We start from the raw sequence: 20694 nt of genomic DNA, 5'->3' as shown, positions 1-20694 counted from the left end.
GATGCTCTTGCATAATGTAGAAATGTTTCTTAATATTAGTTTCAAATGCTCAAAGAAGTGGTGAGAGAGAAAGAGAGAGAGGGAATAAAGATACATCTTTGTGATGTATAGCTCAGTGTCTCTGTTAGTCCTCTCAGAGGAATCCGATGTCATGCTTTCATAAAGCCACCAACACAAACCCTTTCACGCCTCGCCATTCATCTATGGAGCAGGTCTCCTTTGTTTCTCTTCGTGGCCTCACTCTTTTCATCAGCCACAGAGACCTGTCGGACACCCGGGGCATGTGGGCCCGCACTGCGCTCCCCTCATAGGGCCAAATCAAAGCAGCCACAGATCAGACTTTATGATAACCCACAGGCTCTTTGTGGCCTAAGGTTATTCCCTTTCTGCCTCACCCTGCCATGCACACGGTCTCAGAATGTGCTGATATCTCTCTTAAAGCTGAGTGACACCAGAGCTTCTAAAGAAGCACAGATATGACCTTGTGATACCATTGCACCTTCTCTTCATGTGGCCTTTAGCTGGAGCAGAGCCTCAGTAGAGAGGCCAGATTCAGAGATAGGTGGATTTTTTCATGCTATTCTTATTCTCAGACCCTTTCAGGTTCAGGTCTTCCACACAAAGAGCAATACAAAACAGACTGGAGTGCTTTTGGGACGTCATTTCACAGAAAGCTGTCCCTAACATCAGAGAAATTGTTAAGTGATTTTACTGTGAGTATCCTATGCTTTGTGATCTGTATAGGCCTCTCTGGCTATAGAGCTATAGAGTGCATATAAAAAGATAAAGCATACAATGAAGCATCTATGAAGGAATGAATTAATGATTTTTTTTAGGCTGAAAGTACATACAACACTGCACTGTAGACAAGGAGGAATCAGGAACCAAACCTCTGTTCTTCTGACTAGCTCAGATAATATCTACTACTAGGTAATTCTTCTTTATGTTACATTAACGCTTGTTTGTATTTATTCTAATATTTTTTACAAGCAAAAACACTAAGTTTGCTTAGCTGGCTAAGATTGTGCACAGGACTCTACGTAGACAATGGAATCTACACAGAATTTACAGCACATAATAAGCAAAAGGCAAAGTGAATATTATGTTAGATGATCTCTACACATAAAAAACATACTGATTTGCTTGCATGCTGATAAAGAACCACTATAAAGAAAGATAATGTATCTGCATCAAATTAATACATAAATCTTTCTGTATGACTACATTTACGATCTGTGGGAAGTTTGTATCTATAGGAACAGATATTTTGAAGTCATCATCTACAAACTCAACAGTAATTTAGTCTCACTGATATTTTTGCTTCAGTTCGACACATTAGTGGCTTGTTTCAGGTATCAAAGGTGAGTTGGAAAGGGGGTTTTGTTAGCAGGTCCACCATCCATATTCCTTATGAGACATTCAATATTGGGCCCAATAAAGCCAGGCTGAAGTGCTCTATCTTTCAGAGCACACCAGTGGGACCAGTAAACTATGCTGCCCTGTTTCTCAATTCTTGTAAAGAATGATAGAGGTGTTGGACAACATCTGGTACTGTAGACACAAAGAGCAAGTTAGTACACTTCCAAGAAATTCTATTCAAATGGCAAAAATCAATCTAATGTTGGTTCTATACCTGTATAACAGACATGCTGTGTGTTCCCATTGTAAGGGTGTGGATTGTAGCGTTTTAATGTTGTGGTGTTATAGACTGTTAAGCTCTGTAACATCCTGGCATTGGACCATAAAACTTTTCATAGTGAAACAATGGGCTAGTAACTTCGAATGCCCCTTGGATTAGAGATCCCACTCATAAAACTGGATTTCAGCTTGTTCTGGAGGACCAACAAACACTTGTGGACTTCTCACTACCTTCCCGTATGCTATGCGTTCCTCTGGGTGGCTGAGCCTCAACTTAACTGCCCAAACTCCCAGCACTTTGTGATTAATGACCTTTAAGGTGACAAATCACCACGGTAACACGGCATTGGAATAGAGGAGCACTGGGCTGGCCTCCCCTAAATCGATGCTCCATTGTTCTCTCTCTCTCTCTTTCTCTCCCTCGCTCTAGCTCTCCCTAATTTTCTGTGGCTCTCTAGAGCAGTTTAATAGGGACAACGCCACCCAGATCTGTAAGTGGGATGCAGGTTTTGCAAGGTTTGGATTCTTGAAAATTTTAACACCTTAAATTCCCAGAATTATTGCATCCTTGAGATTATTATTCAGTAATTACCTGTAAATCTATGCAAACACTTTCAGTTATTCTAGTTTTAGGACTTAAAGCATAGGCTTGCTGACAGGTGCTGGTTAAGCTCTGATATACAGTTTAACAGGAATATACTGCGTGTTTTGCTTTAAAGGAATATTTTTGAAAATAAATGAGAAAAATTGCATTTAAATTTGATTTCTGGCTTTTTGTCATATTATAGCAATTTGAATTTAGAAACCTAGGAATGTAAAATTACATTACATTAAGTGGAATTGCTTATTCTCTTACTCTTTTGGCACTGCCAGCAGGACTGACATAGAGTTTATTTTGAAGTTTTCATGCATTTAATTTAAACATGATGAACCCCATTTCAGCTCCAACCGCAACACTATTTTTTTTTTGCTTGCAGACTTTTTGCTGAAGGTCACAGATTTTTAAATCACTCTACAACTGGATGCACTGAGAGCTATTCTGTGTTATTTTTCCATCATGTACCCTTCATGTCACATGACTCTTTCTCTCTCTCTCTCTGCCCATACTCACCCCTCTGTTTAAAATCAATATAAAAATGCTATACTGTCAGAGTGGATTCTAAATGGTACAGAGATATGCTATATCCTCCAGCACGTTGTGTCAAACCTTGAACTTTTTCTGTACATTTACAGGTTTAGAAATCACTTCTGGCTCTGTGCTCTTCCCGTATATTGCTGCTCCTTTCAGATACATAACAAAGTATACTGCTTTGGCACTGACCTCTGCATTTACATTTTTTGCAGTGATATTTAATCTGATGGGCATTTCCAGGTGGTATTTGATCATTTACAGATTGTCTTTTTATAAACACAGCGAGTGGGTGTGTGGGAGTAAAGGATGAGGAACATTATGAAAAGGGTACACACACACAAGCTGTGACGGTCCACCATCGAAAGGTCACGTCTGCTGGGATATTGGCTTATTGAGATTGAATAATTAATGTGCTAATGTCCCTGATGTGCTGTAAATTCACACGGACCTGTCATGGTGAAAGGGAAAGGTGAGGTTTGAGTACTCTGTGATTGCATCGGTGTTTGCTTTTTTTGGAAAGTTGGCTCATGTTCCAGCTATATCCTACAGTCATGCTGTATCAACACAGGCAGCGGTGTGAATCTTTGATGACAGCATTTAATCTTGCAATTATGTCCATTACTGTGTAAACAATGTGGCAAATGGTTGCTGGGCATTGATAGAATCATTAAAGCGCTGAAGCGCCGTCATTGCATTACATGAATGTGTTTTGTGGGACCAAATGTCCTTGCTGCGTGTTGCGAGATTTAGCTGGCCAGACCAGAACAGTGAATAGCTGAAGGCAAGACTGAGAAGTTCTCTCCTTTATTTCTTAATAAACGGCTTTCTCTCCACAGAAGCCTGATAGATATCGCCTTTTTCCTCTCGGAGAGGAGGGGAAACCCAAGGAGGATATGCTTCTTGACAGTGGGTCTGTCTTCTTAATGACTGGGACTTCACATAACCTTCAAACCAGGCTGTGGCACCACCCAATCGCTGACAGCTAGACCATCTCCCCAAGCTCCAATAAATGTCAAGCACTCATCTCTCTCTCTCTCTCCCGCTCCCATCTCCATTCCTGACTTAACAGGGGTCCCATAAATCTAAGCAGCCCTACTTCTCCCAGGTCTGAGTGGAGCCCAACAATTGGTACTGGCACTGTATTCATTTTTATTTTTTATTTGATATGGCTCTCCTCCCCTTCCCCTCCCTTCATCCTGTCTTTTTTTATGACCCGCATTTAAAGCTGTGATGCCACGTCTAAGCTGCCTTTTGTCTATAGGGCTCAAAGGGAGTGGAGAGGATATAATATTTGCAGTGCGAAGGACTTCATAACTCATCTCAGGTTGAACGAGAGAGAGATAGAGGGACAGAAAGAGATAGAGAGAGAGAGAGCATTTCAGGTGGGTTATAAGGTCATTTGAGGGGCATGGCAAGGAGGTCTCTTCATGATCTAGGCTCCATCCACTTATTACACTCTGCATCACCTCAACCTGGAGTCATTCATATGGGTGCATTTACAAAGCTTTCCAAGATGATCTGCTTATGTGGATGTGAGCGTCTCCTAATCAAAGGATCAAAGGCTAAGTTTGCCAGTCACTTACAGGTCACAACAGATGGGCAAGTCTTGTGCTATTTTAACCTTTGACCCCAAGTCTGTGGCCTATTTAGGTGCTCAGTCATCTCTATCAAACTGATGCTTGTCAGATGCATGTTGGATGATTCCTGTCTCAGATGTTGCCTGCTGCTCAGCTAGGATTTATAGACCAGGCAGCACACCTGTGAGAGATTAGCTCAATATTTCACACTGTCCCAAATTACAGCAATTAGCCACCGACTGATATTAGTCACAATGGCACAAATGAGTGGCAAGGTCAGGTTTCAATGATCGTGTCTACTTACTTCGCCTAAAACTGTGGCTTTAATCTTTAGAAGTACAGAGTTATTACTATCCTTTCATACCCAATTATGTAAGTAATTACATTATGCAAGTTTGCATATTTTCTTTTGATTTACATTCCACACTGACATCTCTTAGCTTTTTTCAAGGTCAAAAAAGGGGAAAAAGTAGTGTTTTTTTCCTTTCCACAAATACAAGACAGTGTACCTTTTTAACAAGTTCAAATCATAAAAATGTGTCCTCTTCACTTACAAACACAAATGTGATACTGGTTTTCAGTTCAGAATCTACACTTTTGACATAAATTTGTTTCAGTGAGCTTCAAGTGCAAAATAATTAAAAACCTCTTAGATGGCCAGGATCTGTCCAAACGTTTATTACATACTTCTATCTAAGTATGACTCTACTAGTTTGCATTGTAGCCCATGTAGTTACATAATAATAAGGCTTTGGATGTTAAAATCTAGGATTTATGCAGGCAATATTGTAGCATCCTGCTACTAACAAAAGGAACTTATTGTGTTATTTTATGTTGTTGTCTGTTAGTTCAAGTTACATGCCTGTGTTAACATGTCAGTCTGTGTCACGAAGTGCCGTTATTGTATGGGTGTTTTGTAGAGGGGGTCACCATCAGGGAGAAGTGTGTCACTTTCTGCTGACAACACAATGTCAAATTACACCATGTTTATTTTCTCACCAGCACTACTTGACTGATTAAGTATTTATACATTGATTCTTTTAGTTTTGAATGTCCACACCTATGCTACCTCACACAGCTTCACCAGGTTGTAATTAGGCAGCAAATGCACAGCAACATATAGTGTACACACTGAGGGCTAGATGTACGCACAACAGCGCTTGTGGCTTGTTGCAACAACAAAATGTGTCCACAATGCGCCTGCATTAAAGTTCGACCGCAGCTTCTTGCATATGTGTGCATAGCTACACACACCAACTGCGCACTCCTGTGGGGCAGAGTTTAAAACACTTAGTGAAACATGGATATTATGCTGCATCTTCTCACACAGGTAGGTCAACAAAAGATCTCAAGAGTTTAAACTGTGTTTTTCTGGTGGTAAACATTCTTTCAGCTTGTGTTTAAGTCTCATACCTCCAACCATGTCCAACTGTTTGCTGCCATTGTTAAAGGAAGTCTGACAACAATGTATCTTTTAGGTCCTGACACAAATTTATGGCTGGTTTTATAAGGTGGAGGAAAATTTACCCAAACCTGGCCACGAGCGCTTGCTTCCACGACTCCTCCTCAAATGTAAATTGCATTTTGTGTTTTACCATGCACACAGCCCAGTAGCTGCAGATTTAGGCTTGTGCAGTATTTTTCTACATAACACACAGGCATAATGCTTCCGATTTGCACCTGAAACTGGCGCAAAAGGCTTAGTACATAAGGCCCCAAGTCTGCAGAGTCACAGTCTTGTTGAGGTCACCACATCAGCCCATTCTGTGCCTTGCCTAGAACAAGGATGGCATTGGGAATTTTCTCCTGAAACCCACACAACTCAAATCGAGGCCCAAGCGATGGCCTCCCTTTCTCTGAAGCACTGAGTGATGAACAACGTGGACACATCCGAATGACACCGGCCATACATCCATTCCTTTGTCTGGCCCGCCCAAGCTTTCCCTCCTTGAGCTTGCAGCACTAGCCTTCACCTGTGCCCACCTTGGCCCCATCACCACCCCCTCCACCACAGAGACAGCACGGAAATGCAATCACCCTCCAGCTCCCTACTGCTAATCCCATCGCCCAGACTGCGTCAGGCCGTTCAGCTCCAAGATCGCTGGTGACTGATAGCAGTAGAGCGAGGAGGAGAGGCTGAGGGATGGCCTGCAGACTCAGGAGGAGCAGCAGAGGGTGAGCGCGCATCTAAACACAAGTAAGGGCTATCGCTCTTCACAAAACCCAGAGTGGCAGCAGAGCTTAAAACAAACCTCAAGCTGTTTTTAACATGCTCTTTCAAATGTGCAAATCAAAAAAGGTGTGAAAAGATTCCACTTGCCTATGCATATACAATGTAAAAATGTTGATGCCTCCATATTTTGCCTATTCAAGCAACAAGGATTAAAGGGCCCATATCACTAGGCTGCAATAACTTGCATTAATTAAATCTTGAACTAATTATGGTTGTGATGTCACATTTAAATATGAGCACCCATTCAGCCTATATGAGTTTAGCTTGCCCATTCATGCTGAAGTGATAAAAAGTGTTGTTACTGCACATTCCAGCCTACAGGGCAGCCAATCAGAATAGAGGACATTAATCAATTATCATGTGTCAAAGAAACTAAACATGTCCTAAAGAAACTAAAACAGTCTGTTTAATTCAAAAAGATAAAGAGAGGTTCTGGAATCGTCATGAACAAATGAATTACACATATTTGATTGTCTTACATAAAACAGTACCAATGTTAAGAAGTTGACTCATTCTAATTCACTCTACCTTTGCTGTATATAGGACTCATAAAAGCTGCATTTGAACGATAGGGTTATAATTGCGGCTTCCATAGCAACATATGGTGCCAGAGCAGCTGGGCTTCAGTCTGACTTTATACATTATTGCTGGACATATTTTGAACTCCAGTGATGAAAATACAATAAATACAATAAAAAGGGTGATTTAGAGAATGACTGTTTGAGTATTCATTCAGAAATACCAAGTAATTGAAGACAGCTCTAATCTGTAATATAGCACAGAATTTTCCGTACATTAGCTTACACAGCCAACACCATTATCACACCTATAGCACTCTTTCACACATGACCAATCAGAGCATTGCCCTTGATCTCTTGCTCCCTCTGTCATTAAGCCCTGAGTGTCCAGAACACAGCATAACAAATGGACCTCATCACTCTCCCTCCTCCTTCAACCACTCCCCACAGCACTTTTTTTCTAAATACAATACAGGTTCAGGCCTCAGAGGGTGAATTGCAATTATTTGTCATTTTAATTTGTCTAGTCGGACAGAGGAAAAAAAGGACGAGAGCTTATGTTCGACATGGTCACGATAGTGATTCATGGCTCTGTCTCAAGAGCTGAATTAATATTTCAATGTAATTATTATTTCCCCCACCATTAACGCGTAGGCCAAATGAAATCATGTGAGTGGGGGATTTCATTAATACACAGAGAGTCTAAAAGAAAAAAATCACAGCAACCACCTCAGTAAATGAGCAACTGGACACCTTAAATGGGTATTCTGCTCTGCATTCTAATTGAGGGTGATATGCTCATCACAGCAAGTCATAAAACAGCAGATAGGAAAGACGAGAACATTTTCTTATTTCTCAGCTCTCATTTAATGATAAATGAATCAATGATGGCAAGCAGATCCTTACAAATGTTTTCAAAGGGCTCTTAATACAGACTTCCCCAAGGATTTCATTTGAAGCAGAGTGAACTGGTGGTAATAAAAGAGAATAGCCTAACACATTTCTTTAAAAAGGACCATGCCCTCAGGGAGAGATCACATGCAGTGGAACAAGGACTCAAGTGCATTTTTTCCACATGTATCAGTTTGCTTAATACATCCTTCCAAGTTTCCTTATCTTAGGGTTGTTGTCGTAATAAAGCGCAATGAAGGTTCACACATTTCAGAGAGAGATGGAGATGGGGTATTCTCTCCGATTTCCTTATGTGAGTACAGGACGTGAGCGATAGTGACAGACCCAGTGAGGGGGAAGAAAAGCCGGGCGTATGTTGGTGACAAGCGTAATGCTGTCAGGTAGTGCACACTCTGCCTCTGCCCTGGGGAGACGCAGGCTATGGCCAGACGCTGGTGAGATTTAATCTGCACTGAAAGTGTAACAGCATCTGGAAATTTATTCGCGATGAAGTGCCATTGGATGATGATATTACATAGTATGCGAGTGTGTGTGACTCGGTCGAGGTCCAAGCTGTGCTCCCAGTCTCTCAGGTGCTTGGCTGGGTGGGGGTCTGATTGGTAGAGGGGGTGATGCTCAGTGTTATTGACTAGGGCACATGGAGAAAGCCCTCCAGTTACATTCCTTTCATCCCTTGATCTGATGCCATGTCATGCCAAATGAGAGCTGCGCCACAAGACTGACTGATAGGGTCTGACTTAAGGCAAATCGCAACTTCCCTATCTTCCCTATCATCAGAATTCACTAATCTCAAGTGTGTAATTCAAATGCATTTACGTTTTACGTGTTTTCATACACAAGCTGCATCTGTGCTCTGCCAGCCTGAAATGCACACTCAAATAAAGACTTTCAAAATGGAAAGATTGTCTCTATTTTTGTCATTTATAATTTTTTTTACAGAATTTGAAATGCCAACTGCCCTTTACAATGTGTTATAATTTCATGAAGAATGGAGAAACAGAACTGCTCCAAAATTACTTGGAAAACAACATTGTTCAATTAACTTCAATTTAAAGCTAAGAACTTTTTTTTTTTTTTTTACTTCTCCTATAAATTAACCATCTTGGACATAAAAGGTTTTCTTGCGGCAGCTAAAATATATCACTACTGTCATAAAATACAAGAAAGAAACATAACTTTCAATGTACGTTAAAGGGAAGAGATTGTATTCTATTTTTCTATTCTATTCTAATTTTTACCCCTAGATAATATTAAACTAACTAATATGTGCCTACATGTCCAGTTCACAACACATGTTAATTTCATGTCTATGCTACCTGTAGTCTGCAAACTCTGGAGCGTGAAAAGACTTTTGAGAGTTCAATAACAGCATGAAAGAAGAAAGGGTGAAAGCATGTTGCAAGGTGAGTTCCGTGCCTAAGAGGACAACCCGTTTGTCCTTGAGAGCACATATCCACTGTAGCTCGCACAGTGATTTATTGTGCGTTATTGTTGTGCTTTTCAATATTGTTCAATAGCCAGGCACTGATTACCTCTCTGCACTCCCACTGTGGGCCCTTGTCAGGCTGCCGGTTGCTGCCCCTGAGGGCCAGGGCCTCTTTAATTGGTTTTGAGAGGATTTTGCACCCTTTCATCAATGACAAATTTCATCACTTTGAGAGCTGGGTCGGCCAGCAGGAAAAAAAGGTGTCACAAATTCTACACTCCTCCCCCCTGACCACAGAGCCACCCATCAAGAGCAGCCTCAGTGCTGAGAGAAAGTGGTGAGGGAATGTGTTATTGCATTTTTTATTGAATTAAGATTAAATTAGAGATGCATGAATTACATTTACCTTAAATCTTAATAATAAAGAATAACTGTCCAAAAAAAGGTTCCTAACTGGTTCCTTGATTGGATGGACAGTTTTAGGAAAATCATATCATATTTAACATTATGTGTAGGTCCTCACTTGTGCATTTCATTTTCAAAAATGATTATTAAAAACATTCACTCAAACGTTTTATAGTCTACTGAAAATCATTCTTTTCTGGTATCATTTTGGCACTTTTATTTTGAATAGTGTGTATGTGATTTTACAATCTCCTCAAAATATGTGCTGTTGTTAATTGCTCCAGATTCACTCTTTAAGTATTTACCCTTTAAGTAGTTTAATTTTAACTCTTCAATTCAGAGATCACTTACACCAGTAGTTCAGATATTAAGCATGGTGTGAAAAAAGAAGACTTAAGCAGTATGCAAATGGAAAGCCTCACCATGTTTTGCCCTCTAATATCATCCATAGCGTCACTAATACCACATCAGCTTGGCCCTGTACACTCAAAGACACACTGTACATAAAATAAGACTTTGTGCTGGACATACATAGCTTTAATCAACATGACCAACATGTCAACATGTTTGTATTATTACTAAAGAATGAATCAAACACTTCCTACCACTGAAAAGGGCTGAAAGAAAAGAAAGCAAAATATCTCAATGCAGAAATCACGTTCAAAAGAACTTTTATAAAGAAAAAAAAAACAGAATTACTGCAATCAGGTGATAAGATGGAGATAACTTTAGACCAAAGGGAAAAAAGCAGAAATACAAACTGATTATTGCTAAATTGGCGAGGGAGGAGCTTGCAGACATTGCCCTCTACAGCTGAGTGTGAGGCATTACAGGGCAGAATACCCAGGATAGACAGTGACGCCCCTGGCCAGCAGTGTCACAGTGATGAGCGCTGGATTCTCTGTGATGGATGGCCAAGCCAGGGTGAGCATATTGCTGTCCTAATAAAAGCTGCCCTCCAATCCACATGGCTGGGAGTAGATCTGCACAACACCACTGTCTTTAAGAGAAAAACTGCTCCATGTGTCAAAAAAGAACAATGTCTCTCTGAAGACAACGCCCCACCTCACCAGTTCTACGAGCTATTTTTGCCCTACAAAAGTTTCCTTTGTGCTAAGGACAGCAGATAAAATATAATGTTTGCCCTTGTATTAAATTTTGGACTCACCAAAAAGAATAGAAAAGAAGGAGGAAAAGATAAAAAGATAGATTTGAAAATGCTTGAAATATACTGTATAAAATCTCTATAGAAATATTTCTATTTCTTTTTTTCTTTAAACATATGAAGGGTTTCATTGTAAAAATGTATTACACACCACTGAAGAATTTTCTTGAAAAAAAAAACAAAACATATATTGCTGCTGTCTGGACAAAACCTTGTATCTCCATTTTTGTCATTTTTCAGTTTTTGACACAATTTGAAAATGCCTGTTGTCCTTTATATTGTATGTAAATTTCATGATGATCCTCCATATCAATTTTCGTGTCCTAAAAGGATAATGTGTTTCTGATCTATATTTCAGGCCAGTCATACTAGTTTGCTCACGAGGTTTTCAGTGATCTCATCATGTGCTGTTGCAGATCAAATTGGCTTCAGTTTCAACCAGTATGTTTAAAGGGTGAAGTAATTAAGTGGCTACAATTCGGTAAATATGATTTCCTGCAAGTAATACTGAAGTAAAAAAAAAAAGTATTTAACCAAAATTAACTAATTTTACCTAATATATTCTAAAAGATTGAGTTTGATAGTAATGCCTAAATTATGATAGTAATATCTGTAATACTGCTGTGAGGATAACATGAAGCTGACATCTGTCTCAGTACACAGTACAGTTGGCAGAGGACCGCTGGGTGCACATAAAGTCACTGGTGATTTCCTTATATTCTGGAGCCTCAGTCAGTCCACTCCCTACACAGAGGAACAGAACGGAGTCAGAAACCACAAATCTTCCCTGTTTAACCTTAGCCTATTAGCCTGTGAGCTCTGTGAAGCTTATTAAAAGATTCTTGATGGTTGCATCCTGGTGAAGAACTTCATGCAGCTGAAGCATGTAATACATTACCTTCTATTAAGTTGTAGAGGTTGCAGTAATTGGTGCCATGGTCTCTAACAGCATACCATGTTTCTGAGACTGACATTGCCTATGGAGAGAGTTAGAGCTGTTGACATACAATAATAAGCTCAAGCCCTAAAGGAAAATGCAAAACAGGCATTTAAGAGATTTTTTTGTCTGATTCTTACTGATACATGGCAATGAGTGAAAAATCCATAAGAGACCAGTCGAAAGGTGATATCATCCACATATTTCTTTACTGGCGTGGTGTGCTTTGCTGAAATGAAGTGCAGGGAGGCTGATTGGAGCTATAAATGTAAATAGAGAATTTGCTATTCAGTACAGCATTACTACAACATTCCTTCAAGTACTTTATGTTTTATTGAGCACCATTTTGGCCAACACTTGTCATTAAATGTTTAAAATAAATACTGCTATTTACTCTTTACTGTTTTTCTCTCTAAAACAACACCTGCAGACTTACCTTGTATAGACACTTTTCTCCCCCCATGATGCAACTTGACATTGTCCTCCACTTCTTAATCTGAGTGACCAAGGCCTCATACACGTTTCTGCAGGGAAGTCCAAAGTACCTGAAACCAAGATATGCAGAGGATGCAGCTTTAAAGTCAGTTCGTGTTCCTCCCAGCGGCTTCCAGATACAATCCTGAGGAGCTCAAGATCCACATATTATTGTGTTTTCTTGTACTGTAACACCTGAGTCAGCTCATAAGATAATTTCCAAGCCCTTTGGGAGCTGAGTCAGGCATGTTAGACTAGGGAAATGCAAAAAACGCTCAGTGTGTTAAAAACCACAGCATCATGTCGAAATATCTAAATTCAAATGCTGACATCTAGTGGAGTAAAGAGGTCATTGCTGAATTAATTTGCTGTTCTGAAAACATTTGAAGTGACAGTTTAACCAAAGACAAGCACATACCGAAGTATATTTTCCACATTTGCAATCCTAGCATGAAACACTTTTTTTCATTTCAGATTTGTGAATGTAATTCATAAGTATATTAATGCATATATGCCAGTTTCCTGTCAGTCATTATCACACAGATTCTTTACATTTGACTCTTGATGGGACATAAAATCCAAGTTGTGGCTACTTTTTGCTAGCAGGCCTTGGCAAGGATAACAAACATGTTGGCTTCCAACAGAGATCAAATGACTGTGTGCCCCAAGCTGTGTCTCTGAATTGTAACAGACATGCTTTTGTTTTGTCTAAACTGCCCATGAGAACATTCATCCAAGACTGAAACAGCAAAATAATGCTGTACAGACTGGGCGAACAAGACAACCTACTCCAGAACACACAGATTTCTATGTTATTCTGGATATTCCAATTACCAAGGATAATTATAAACCAGACTATCGAGTATAAGATCTTGAAATATAATATTGCCATATTGTAATCATTTACAACACCATTAGCATTAAACCAGCTTTCTGCAATGTGTAGTCACTTTGACGAAGTGGTAATTTCAATATGCATTATAAATAAACAAACTCTGAACTGATGATTACAATGCAGTTTCTGTGATTTTCATACATTTTATTTGTCACTTGAGATTTTATCCACAGTCATTACTGATGCCAAGACACTTAGAAATATACAAAAGAAAGAAAGAAAGAAAGAAAGAAAGAAAGAAAGAAAGAAAGTATATTTACCATTCCACTTTGCACTGTGCGTGGAAAGGGCCTGCAGAGCACAGTGTGGATGTGCCTATGGTCAGCATGCCAGCCAGGAGCCAGGTGGTGAAACGCATGTTGATTTAAATCTGTATCTTTCTCTACAACAGTTCTGCAAAATATGCTACAGGGAATGGTTCTGATGTGGCCTTCTGGAAAGACAGACAGAATCACAGGATGGTCATGTGAACAACTCCAAAGGAAATTGGTCAAAATTTAATTAGAAGAAAACTTCAGTTCTGGTCAGTGGCACAAGGCAAAGAAGAACCAAGCGTTACACATACTGCAGTCAGTAGACTCAAAATGATAAACTCTATACCATGTTTACTATAATAAAAAATAGCACAATATAAAAGTATAAAAGTCAAATAAAAACTCACAAATGATTATATTATCTGTGGGAGAAACAGGAAACATTATTGAAACAAACGTCTATTTATGTTTATTTATATAATCATGAAATAAAGATGACTTTTTGCAAATCAGTATATGGTGTAGTAATTAAGTGCATGCATGCTGTAGCTGAACACATGCTTTACTATTAGGTGAGGTTTCTTAAACGGGCTGGAATGTTTTCATAGATTTTTTGAAGAAGACTTTATGCTACAATGTACTTACCAAGCATATTTACAATGTGGGACATACCTTTGCATTCAGGACCGCTTCTAGCGTTTTATTATTAGTAGTATTATTTCTCATAAAGTGCAGTGAGTCCAAAGATTTTCTTACATTCTTTGTTTCTTTATCACCGATTCTTGTTCTATTCTTGTACACTAAAGAACATTGCGGTGGCTGAACGATGGGGTGGCTGGAGCGCTTAGAGCCCTCCAGTGTCCACAAACGGTTTCCATTCGTCTAATGAAGGGTTGAAGTAAGTTTCAGTCCGAATCTGAGCGCCGCTGCGTAAAGTGGGTGTGGTCCGGGACCATGGCTAGCGGTGATAGGTGGAGATCTAGACGGGGCGGGGCTAACGTCTCTCACTCGCCGTCTCTTCCAAAAAGTAGCCTACATTCGCCACGTCTCTCTGAGATCTCGCGTGTGTGGTGACACACTCCTGCGAGGTCATCGTGTCCCTGACTGTAGGAGTTCAGTGTTTGGGTCTTCATGTTTGTGCTGTCGACTCTTTGCGAAGTGTGCAGTGTGTCTGCCGATGTATGGCTCTCATTTTGACTGTTTGACCCAATTCTGGGTAAGTCTGTGTGGCTACGTTTGTTAGATCATGTCGCCTTTGGCATGACTTAACTTCCTCCAGTGCCATCTGTCTATGTTAACGTTGCACACCAAGCAGAAGTCGTTAGACCGTTGAGTGGACTTTACACATTGCTGAGGCTAAGCAGAGCCTGTGGGTATCATTCTGAGAAGATTTACTATTCAGTGATCACTGACTCTTAATTTATTAACAGATTTCTTTCTTTGGTGGCCAGGAGCAGATATAGATAAATATAGCAGGGAGTCAGATTAATGTGCAGATCTGTATATAGCATTACAAATAGTAACTAACTATACCTACACAGTTCTAGATGTACCATAATAATTGTAGTGCATATAAAATGTATTGCTTTCAACTCCTTGTATAATACACAAATGACTGTGATGAGTGTGAAAGTTCTTAACCTCACTAGCTGTGAAAGTCTCTCCCACTCATAGGATTACTGTCTTGGGTACTTCAGGCCAGTCACGTGAATTCCGTGCTTTGTTCTTGTTACCCCATGCCTGAAAAGTTCATCCGTGGCATGGGAATGTGCTATACAGTTCTCTCTTTAAGTCAGTTGTGCATTCCTTCAGTCCATGTAGGCCAGGCTTAACACTTTGATTTGTGTTTGCAGGACTGTTTGTCGCTGCATGCCCCAGAATGGAGAGAGATCCTCAGGATTTGGGAGATGACCATCATGAAGAAAGATTTCAGCTGTGTGAAGTGGAACTGGCGCAGCTGCAGCTAACCCAAAAGGCACTGTACACTGTAGCCATTGATGCGAATTTAGAGAGGGATTGGGGCATTTTATGAAATTACATGATATAATTTTTGTGGGGTGACAGAATTGTTGACAAAAAAGTGCATAGATTGTATTGTTATTATAACACCAATCATATTTCATGGTCATTGTACCTTTTATTTGTATTACATGATGAATACAGTACCAAACATCCACAAATATAGGTCCTGTTAATAGTATTGTTTGTTTTTGTGTTTTAATGTTGCTATATGAAGAAATAGATTTAATGAGAACATGGTAAGTTGGCATACTTTGTTAACCTAGTTTTATGTACGAAATCTGCAATTGCTAGCATTGTATGTAGACCATACACCCCCACCTCCACACACCAACACACATATACGTCAGATCAAATTTGCACCCCTGACTGTAATACTGTGTTAATTAATGAGGTGCAAATGAGAGGAAATTTGTGTCTATGAACTAAAGACATATTACCTAAAATATAGCAGTGTTTTAAAATGAAGAAAAAACTGTTATAAAGACCCGAAGAAGCCTAATAGCTATCATTTATAAAAAGAGGATTATGCATTCCTGCTCTCACTCAGTTTTTAATTACTTTAGCATTAGTTGTTGGTAATCTTTAAGATGGGAGTATTATGGTGAAAAGACCTGCAAAGTAGAAGGAAACAAGTTACAAGTCTGAATCTTGGACAGAAAATGAATAGTGTTCTCATGTTGTGTGTGTTGTCAGAGTACAATTGCATCTTCCGTTGAAAACTGCCACTAAATGTTGTTTATTGTTAAGGCACTATATCATTTTTGGATCAGACACCTCTGTGATTGTAATTGGATTTAAGACAACAGCTCTTTTCTCCTTCTCAGGAGCCGGAGGAGGGAGAGGTGTTGTCAGGCTTGAGCCAGCGGCGCCTACTGTCTGCAGTCGCAATGGAAGAGTTTGAGTTCCCTGCCAGCATTCATCTACAAAAGATGCCCCTCTTCCCTAAGTGGCACCTCCCTCTCAAACTCATGGCTGTTCTCATGGCTGTGGCTTTTGTCTATACTTTCCTGCGGGATGTGCTACAGCCATATGTATCTATGGGTAAAAACGACTTCTACAAGATCCCCATCCTGGTGCTGAATAAAGTGCTGCCCTGGACCTCTATCACTCTACTGGCCCTCGTATATCTGCCTGGTATACTGGCTGCCCTGCTCCAACTCCACAGAGGTGAGCAAAGCAAGTGGCATGAACTAATCTCAGTTATTCATGATGTTATTCATTATTCATACATTAAAAAGTGTTTGTTGGCATTGCCAACGTGGGCTGGCAATGATTTCTAGGTTTAACTATGGCATTAAACCTTTATACTAACATGTGGTATTTGTCCCTATTTACTATATTTTTTATATACAAACGTACTACTATATTAATAATCTGAATTCATGGTTGAAACACAAAACTGCAATCACTTTTTTAAAACACATTAAAAGGCCCATATCCTGGATAACCACATTTTACTCACTTTATAAAATAAGAGTTTGATGTAGTACCTGAACATAGTTTAAAAATGTGACATTCACTTTCCAGTCCATACAGTCTGTATATGTAAACTAGGCTGCTAAACAGCCCATTTTTGAATTTTTGTTTTTGGGATTTCACATGCATTTAAATATATCAGCCTACAGCAGTTCACCCACCCATTCACAATGAAGTTATAAGGAATGTTTTTCACTCAACTGCTTTTTGAATAAATGGGCAGCCAATCAGAATGGAAAGCATTTACATATGTGTTGGGCTTAAAGGGGAATTCCGGCGATTTCTACATAATTCAACTGTTGAGACACCACCACTGTAAGGAAAATCTGAGTCAGTCAGTTTCTCTACACTGCACCATTTCTCATGAAACCGCTCTAATAATTTAGTTTGGAAATTTTAAACATTGGTTGAATTCACCTTTAAAGACATAGAAACGAAAGCAGCAGGTTAAATTGTAAGTGCTAAACAAAGGATAGAAAATGATCATGTAAAAATGACTGTTTTTCATGCATGAAACCACACAGTATATGGGCTCTTAAACATCAGTGCCAGGGTGAATTTATTGAAAGCACAGGGGGACAGAGAGGATGAGTACTATTTTTAGGAGAAATTGTTTACACTCTTCAATCTGTCCTTCTTAAAGGCACCCTCCTATTAGACAGGCTCACAGAGGAATCTTAAGATACTTAGTCATGAGTTGTGACACAAACATGTAAATCAAACATAGAAAAAACGCCAGTGTGGTTTTAGTGTCTCCTGCCACTTTTTCCACACAGGCACTTCACCTCCCCTCCCCCTCTTCTACCAGAATGACTCAGGTGTAAACTGTGTCTTTGCTTGTCCCTTTTATAAGCTCTGCTCTCACAGAAACACACTAGGTCTCTAAGTGGTCCACCACACCCAGACTTTTCAGTATGAAATTTGTGCCTGTATTTTTGCTGTGTTCTAATCTGAGTGGAATGGCCTCACCCTCACTACCCCACCCCCAGCATCACGCTGAATCAGAAAGGCCGAATATGGCAGTGTGGTGCAATGTTTACTGCATACTCTGACTCAGACTTCCTGTGCATAACCACTCCTGCTGAATAGCTTCTTTAATGATGTCCTAGATAAAACTACTACAGAGCAATGAAGAGTTCGAAAGAATATTATCTCTTTTCATGTTCTGAAAAGGTACTACCAATACTACCTAATATTCAGTTCTGCATAATATGTATTCACTAAAGGTAAAATGAAATAAGCCAAACTGTGCCCCTTCTCTTTCAGGCACTAAATACAGTCGTTTCCCTGTCTGGTTGGAAAACTGGATGAGTGTAAGGAAACAGTTAGGATTGCTGGCCTTCCTGTTGGCCTGTCTGCATGCCATTTACAGCTTGAGCTACCCAATGAGACGCTCTTATAGGTACAAGCTTCTCAACTGGGCCTATCAGCAGGTAACTAGAGGGTCAGCCAAAGTGGATTAGTGGTGGTCAGTGAAAATATCATGCTGTGATGTTTCTAGGCTTAGTTGGAGGGTATGTTCTTACAAACTATTGAAATCCTTTTTCTACCAAAATGTCACCAGCCACTTGACATATATATATGAGTGTGTCTTTGATACAATTATTCTCTCATGGTTTACATAATAGCCCTACATGCAACAGGGTTTCTTTAAGTTTTTTTTCCTCCCTGAAATATGCCTAGGCTAATTTGATTGACTGGCTTTACAATCATTTGAGTAAATGGCTGTGTCCTTTCCCAGCGTCGGCTATTGTTTCCTGAAGGTGAACTAGCTCATTGGATTTCAAGACCTAATAATAAGATATAAAGGAGTGATTGTGTTTGTTGGCATAGGGTTGAAATGAATGACGTGTTTTTGTTGATATAGTCAGGCCGATGTGCGCATGTAAGCGGGCAAATATTGCTAGGTTTAACTACACCATGGAGCTCTTATACTAACACATGGTGTTTGTCCAAATGTGTTATTCTTTTGAAATTTGCACTTATCTTTGAAATCTACTCCTATATTAACAAACTGAATTCAAGGTTGAACTGGGCTATACTTTTGTTACAAATTTTGTTTACTGCATTTTATTTTGTTTACTGCATTTTATTCCTTTATTCAGCATAATAACAACAACTCTAACACCTGTGTTATCTATGTAGGTGCAACAAAAGAAGGAGAGTGCATGGGTCGAGGATGATGTCTGGAGGATGGAGATTTACATCTCTCTAGGAATTCTAGGATTGGGCATACTGGCCTTGCTGGCCATCTCCTCCCTCCCCTCTGTTAGTGACATGCTAAACTGGAGAGAGTTTCAGTGTATCCAGGTAGGTAAGAGAAACAGAACATAAGGACCATGTATGATATGTTAAAGTTGTGGTATAGGTTTTAGATCATGAGAAATGTTTCGGACAGTCTGCACTCAGAAAAGTGATTATGAGCACTTGGATTTGATTTCATAGCCATGGCGGGCAAAGTAGAAGACACTCTGCCCAGTGGTTTTTGTCATTCTTTTTTTCATGGTTTCACAAAGCCTCTCTGCGTGTTTCTGTATTGCAGAGGACTCTGGGATACACAGCCCTGTTCCTGTGCACGGCTCATGCTCTGGTGTACGGCTGGAAGAAGTGGGTGGAACTGAAGCAGTATGTGTGGTACACTCCTCCATCATTCATTCTGGCCTCTTTCCTCCCAGCTATGGTGTTACTGGTCAAGGCTGTGCTGGTCATGCCCTGTTTGGACAAGAGACTGGATCGCATTCGACATGGCTGGGAAAGACCAGGCCGAAAGGGGCTTTCAGACAAAGACTCACTCTGAATTTTTATGTTACATAAAGTCCAAAATATAGGTTGGATTTTGAGTATGTTTGCTGCCAATTTTGTTGAGTATGATTTAAAATCTGTAACTTCTGTTTTGCAAAAGTGGATTTTTTTCATATTTGATATGTTTTCTAGTTGCTTGTGTCATGCCATTTAAATGCTGATGTGATTAGATGTCAATATTATTGACCTCTCTTATTGTTTTACAACAGTTTACAAACCATACAAACTAAGGTTTATGATTTGCATGTTCATTGTAATTCACTGTTAAAATTCACTGTTAAAATTCACACATCTTAAATACATATTCTCTGAAAAAAGGACACTTGTCACTTTTATGGCTGACCTCTGACCACGATAGTCTCTGTCGTGATGACTACACCTCAGGAGGTTTTGGCAGAAAAGGCAAGCCTATATTTAGTTATAGCCCTAAAAGCATAAGCTGCTTATTGAAGCACTGCAATCAAAAATCAAAATAATGATGCATTAAGTCAAAATACAAGATGTTCTGCTGAAATAACCACTTACTAAGTAAAAATTATGCAATATTTGGACAAACTTGTATGGAAAAAAGTTAAACTACTACAAGAATTTCTACAGGACTCCTATAAGATTTTTATATAGTACATTCAGACAATTACTATAGTTTACTTCATGATACTATTATAGTATAATATTCTACTGTAGGATAGTATTACTATAGACACTACTGCAAGGATATTATAGCAGTTATACATTATTATAGAATTGTTATAAACAGCACTTCTGACAATTCTGATTGGAAGAGGAGCAACAATATGTTTAGATACAGTCAGAGAAATCATGAATAAG

The 20694-nt window shown here is 39.5% G+C and overlaps 2 protein-coding genes across 2 annotated transcripts; one reads left to right on the top strand and one right to left on the bottom strand.

The window, feature by feature from the left end:
• Positions 1 to 10759: 10759 nt before the first annotated feature.
• On the bottom strand, positions 10760 to 14429 carry LOC118813655. The gene is made up of 6 exons (XM_036579107.1): positions 14323 to 14429; positions 13573 to 13745; positions 12380 to 12488; positions 12084 to 12203; positions 11905 to 11983; positions 10760 to 11750 (listed from the first exon to the last, which is right to left on the bottom strand). The coding sequence occupies exons 2-6, from the start codon at positions 13668 to 13670 to the stop codon at positions 11659 to 11661; spliced, it is 498 nt and encodes a 165-aa protein (XP_036435000.1). The 5' UTR covers positions 13671 to 13745; positions 14323 to 14429; the 3' UTR covers positions 10760 to 11658.
• A 187-nt stretch (positions 14430 to 14616) lies between these two features.
• LOC118813646 (metalloreductase STEAP1-like) lies at positions 14617 to 20184 on the top strand. The gene is made up of 6 exons (XM_036579093.1): positions 14617 to 14782; positions 15420 to 15541; positions 16413 to 16755; positions 18331 to 18497; positions 19210 to 19374; positions 19607 to 20184. The coding sequence occupies exons 2-6, from the start codon at positions 15446 to 15448 to the stop codon at positions 19859 to 19861; spliced, it is 1026 nt and encodes a 341-aa protein (XP_036434986.1). The 5' UTR covers positions 14617 to 14782; positions 15420 to 15445; the 3' UTR covers positions 19862 to 20184.
• The last annotated feature ends 510 nt before the right edge of the window (positions 20185 to 20694 follow it).

This window comes from Colossoma macropomum, unplaced genomic scaffold, assembly GCF_904425465.1.
Source record: "Colossoma macropomum unplaced genomic scaffold, Colossoma_macropomum, whole genome shotgun sequence".
Taxonomy (NCBI): domain Eukaryota; kingdom Metazoa; phylum Chordata; class Actinopteri; order Characiformes; family Serrasalmidae; genus Colossoma; species Colossoma macropomum.
Note: the sequence above shows the minus strand (reverse complement) of the source record. Positions and strands in the feature narration are given on the sequence as shown.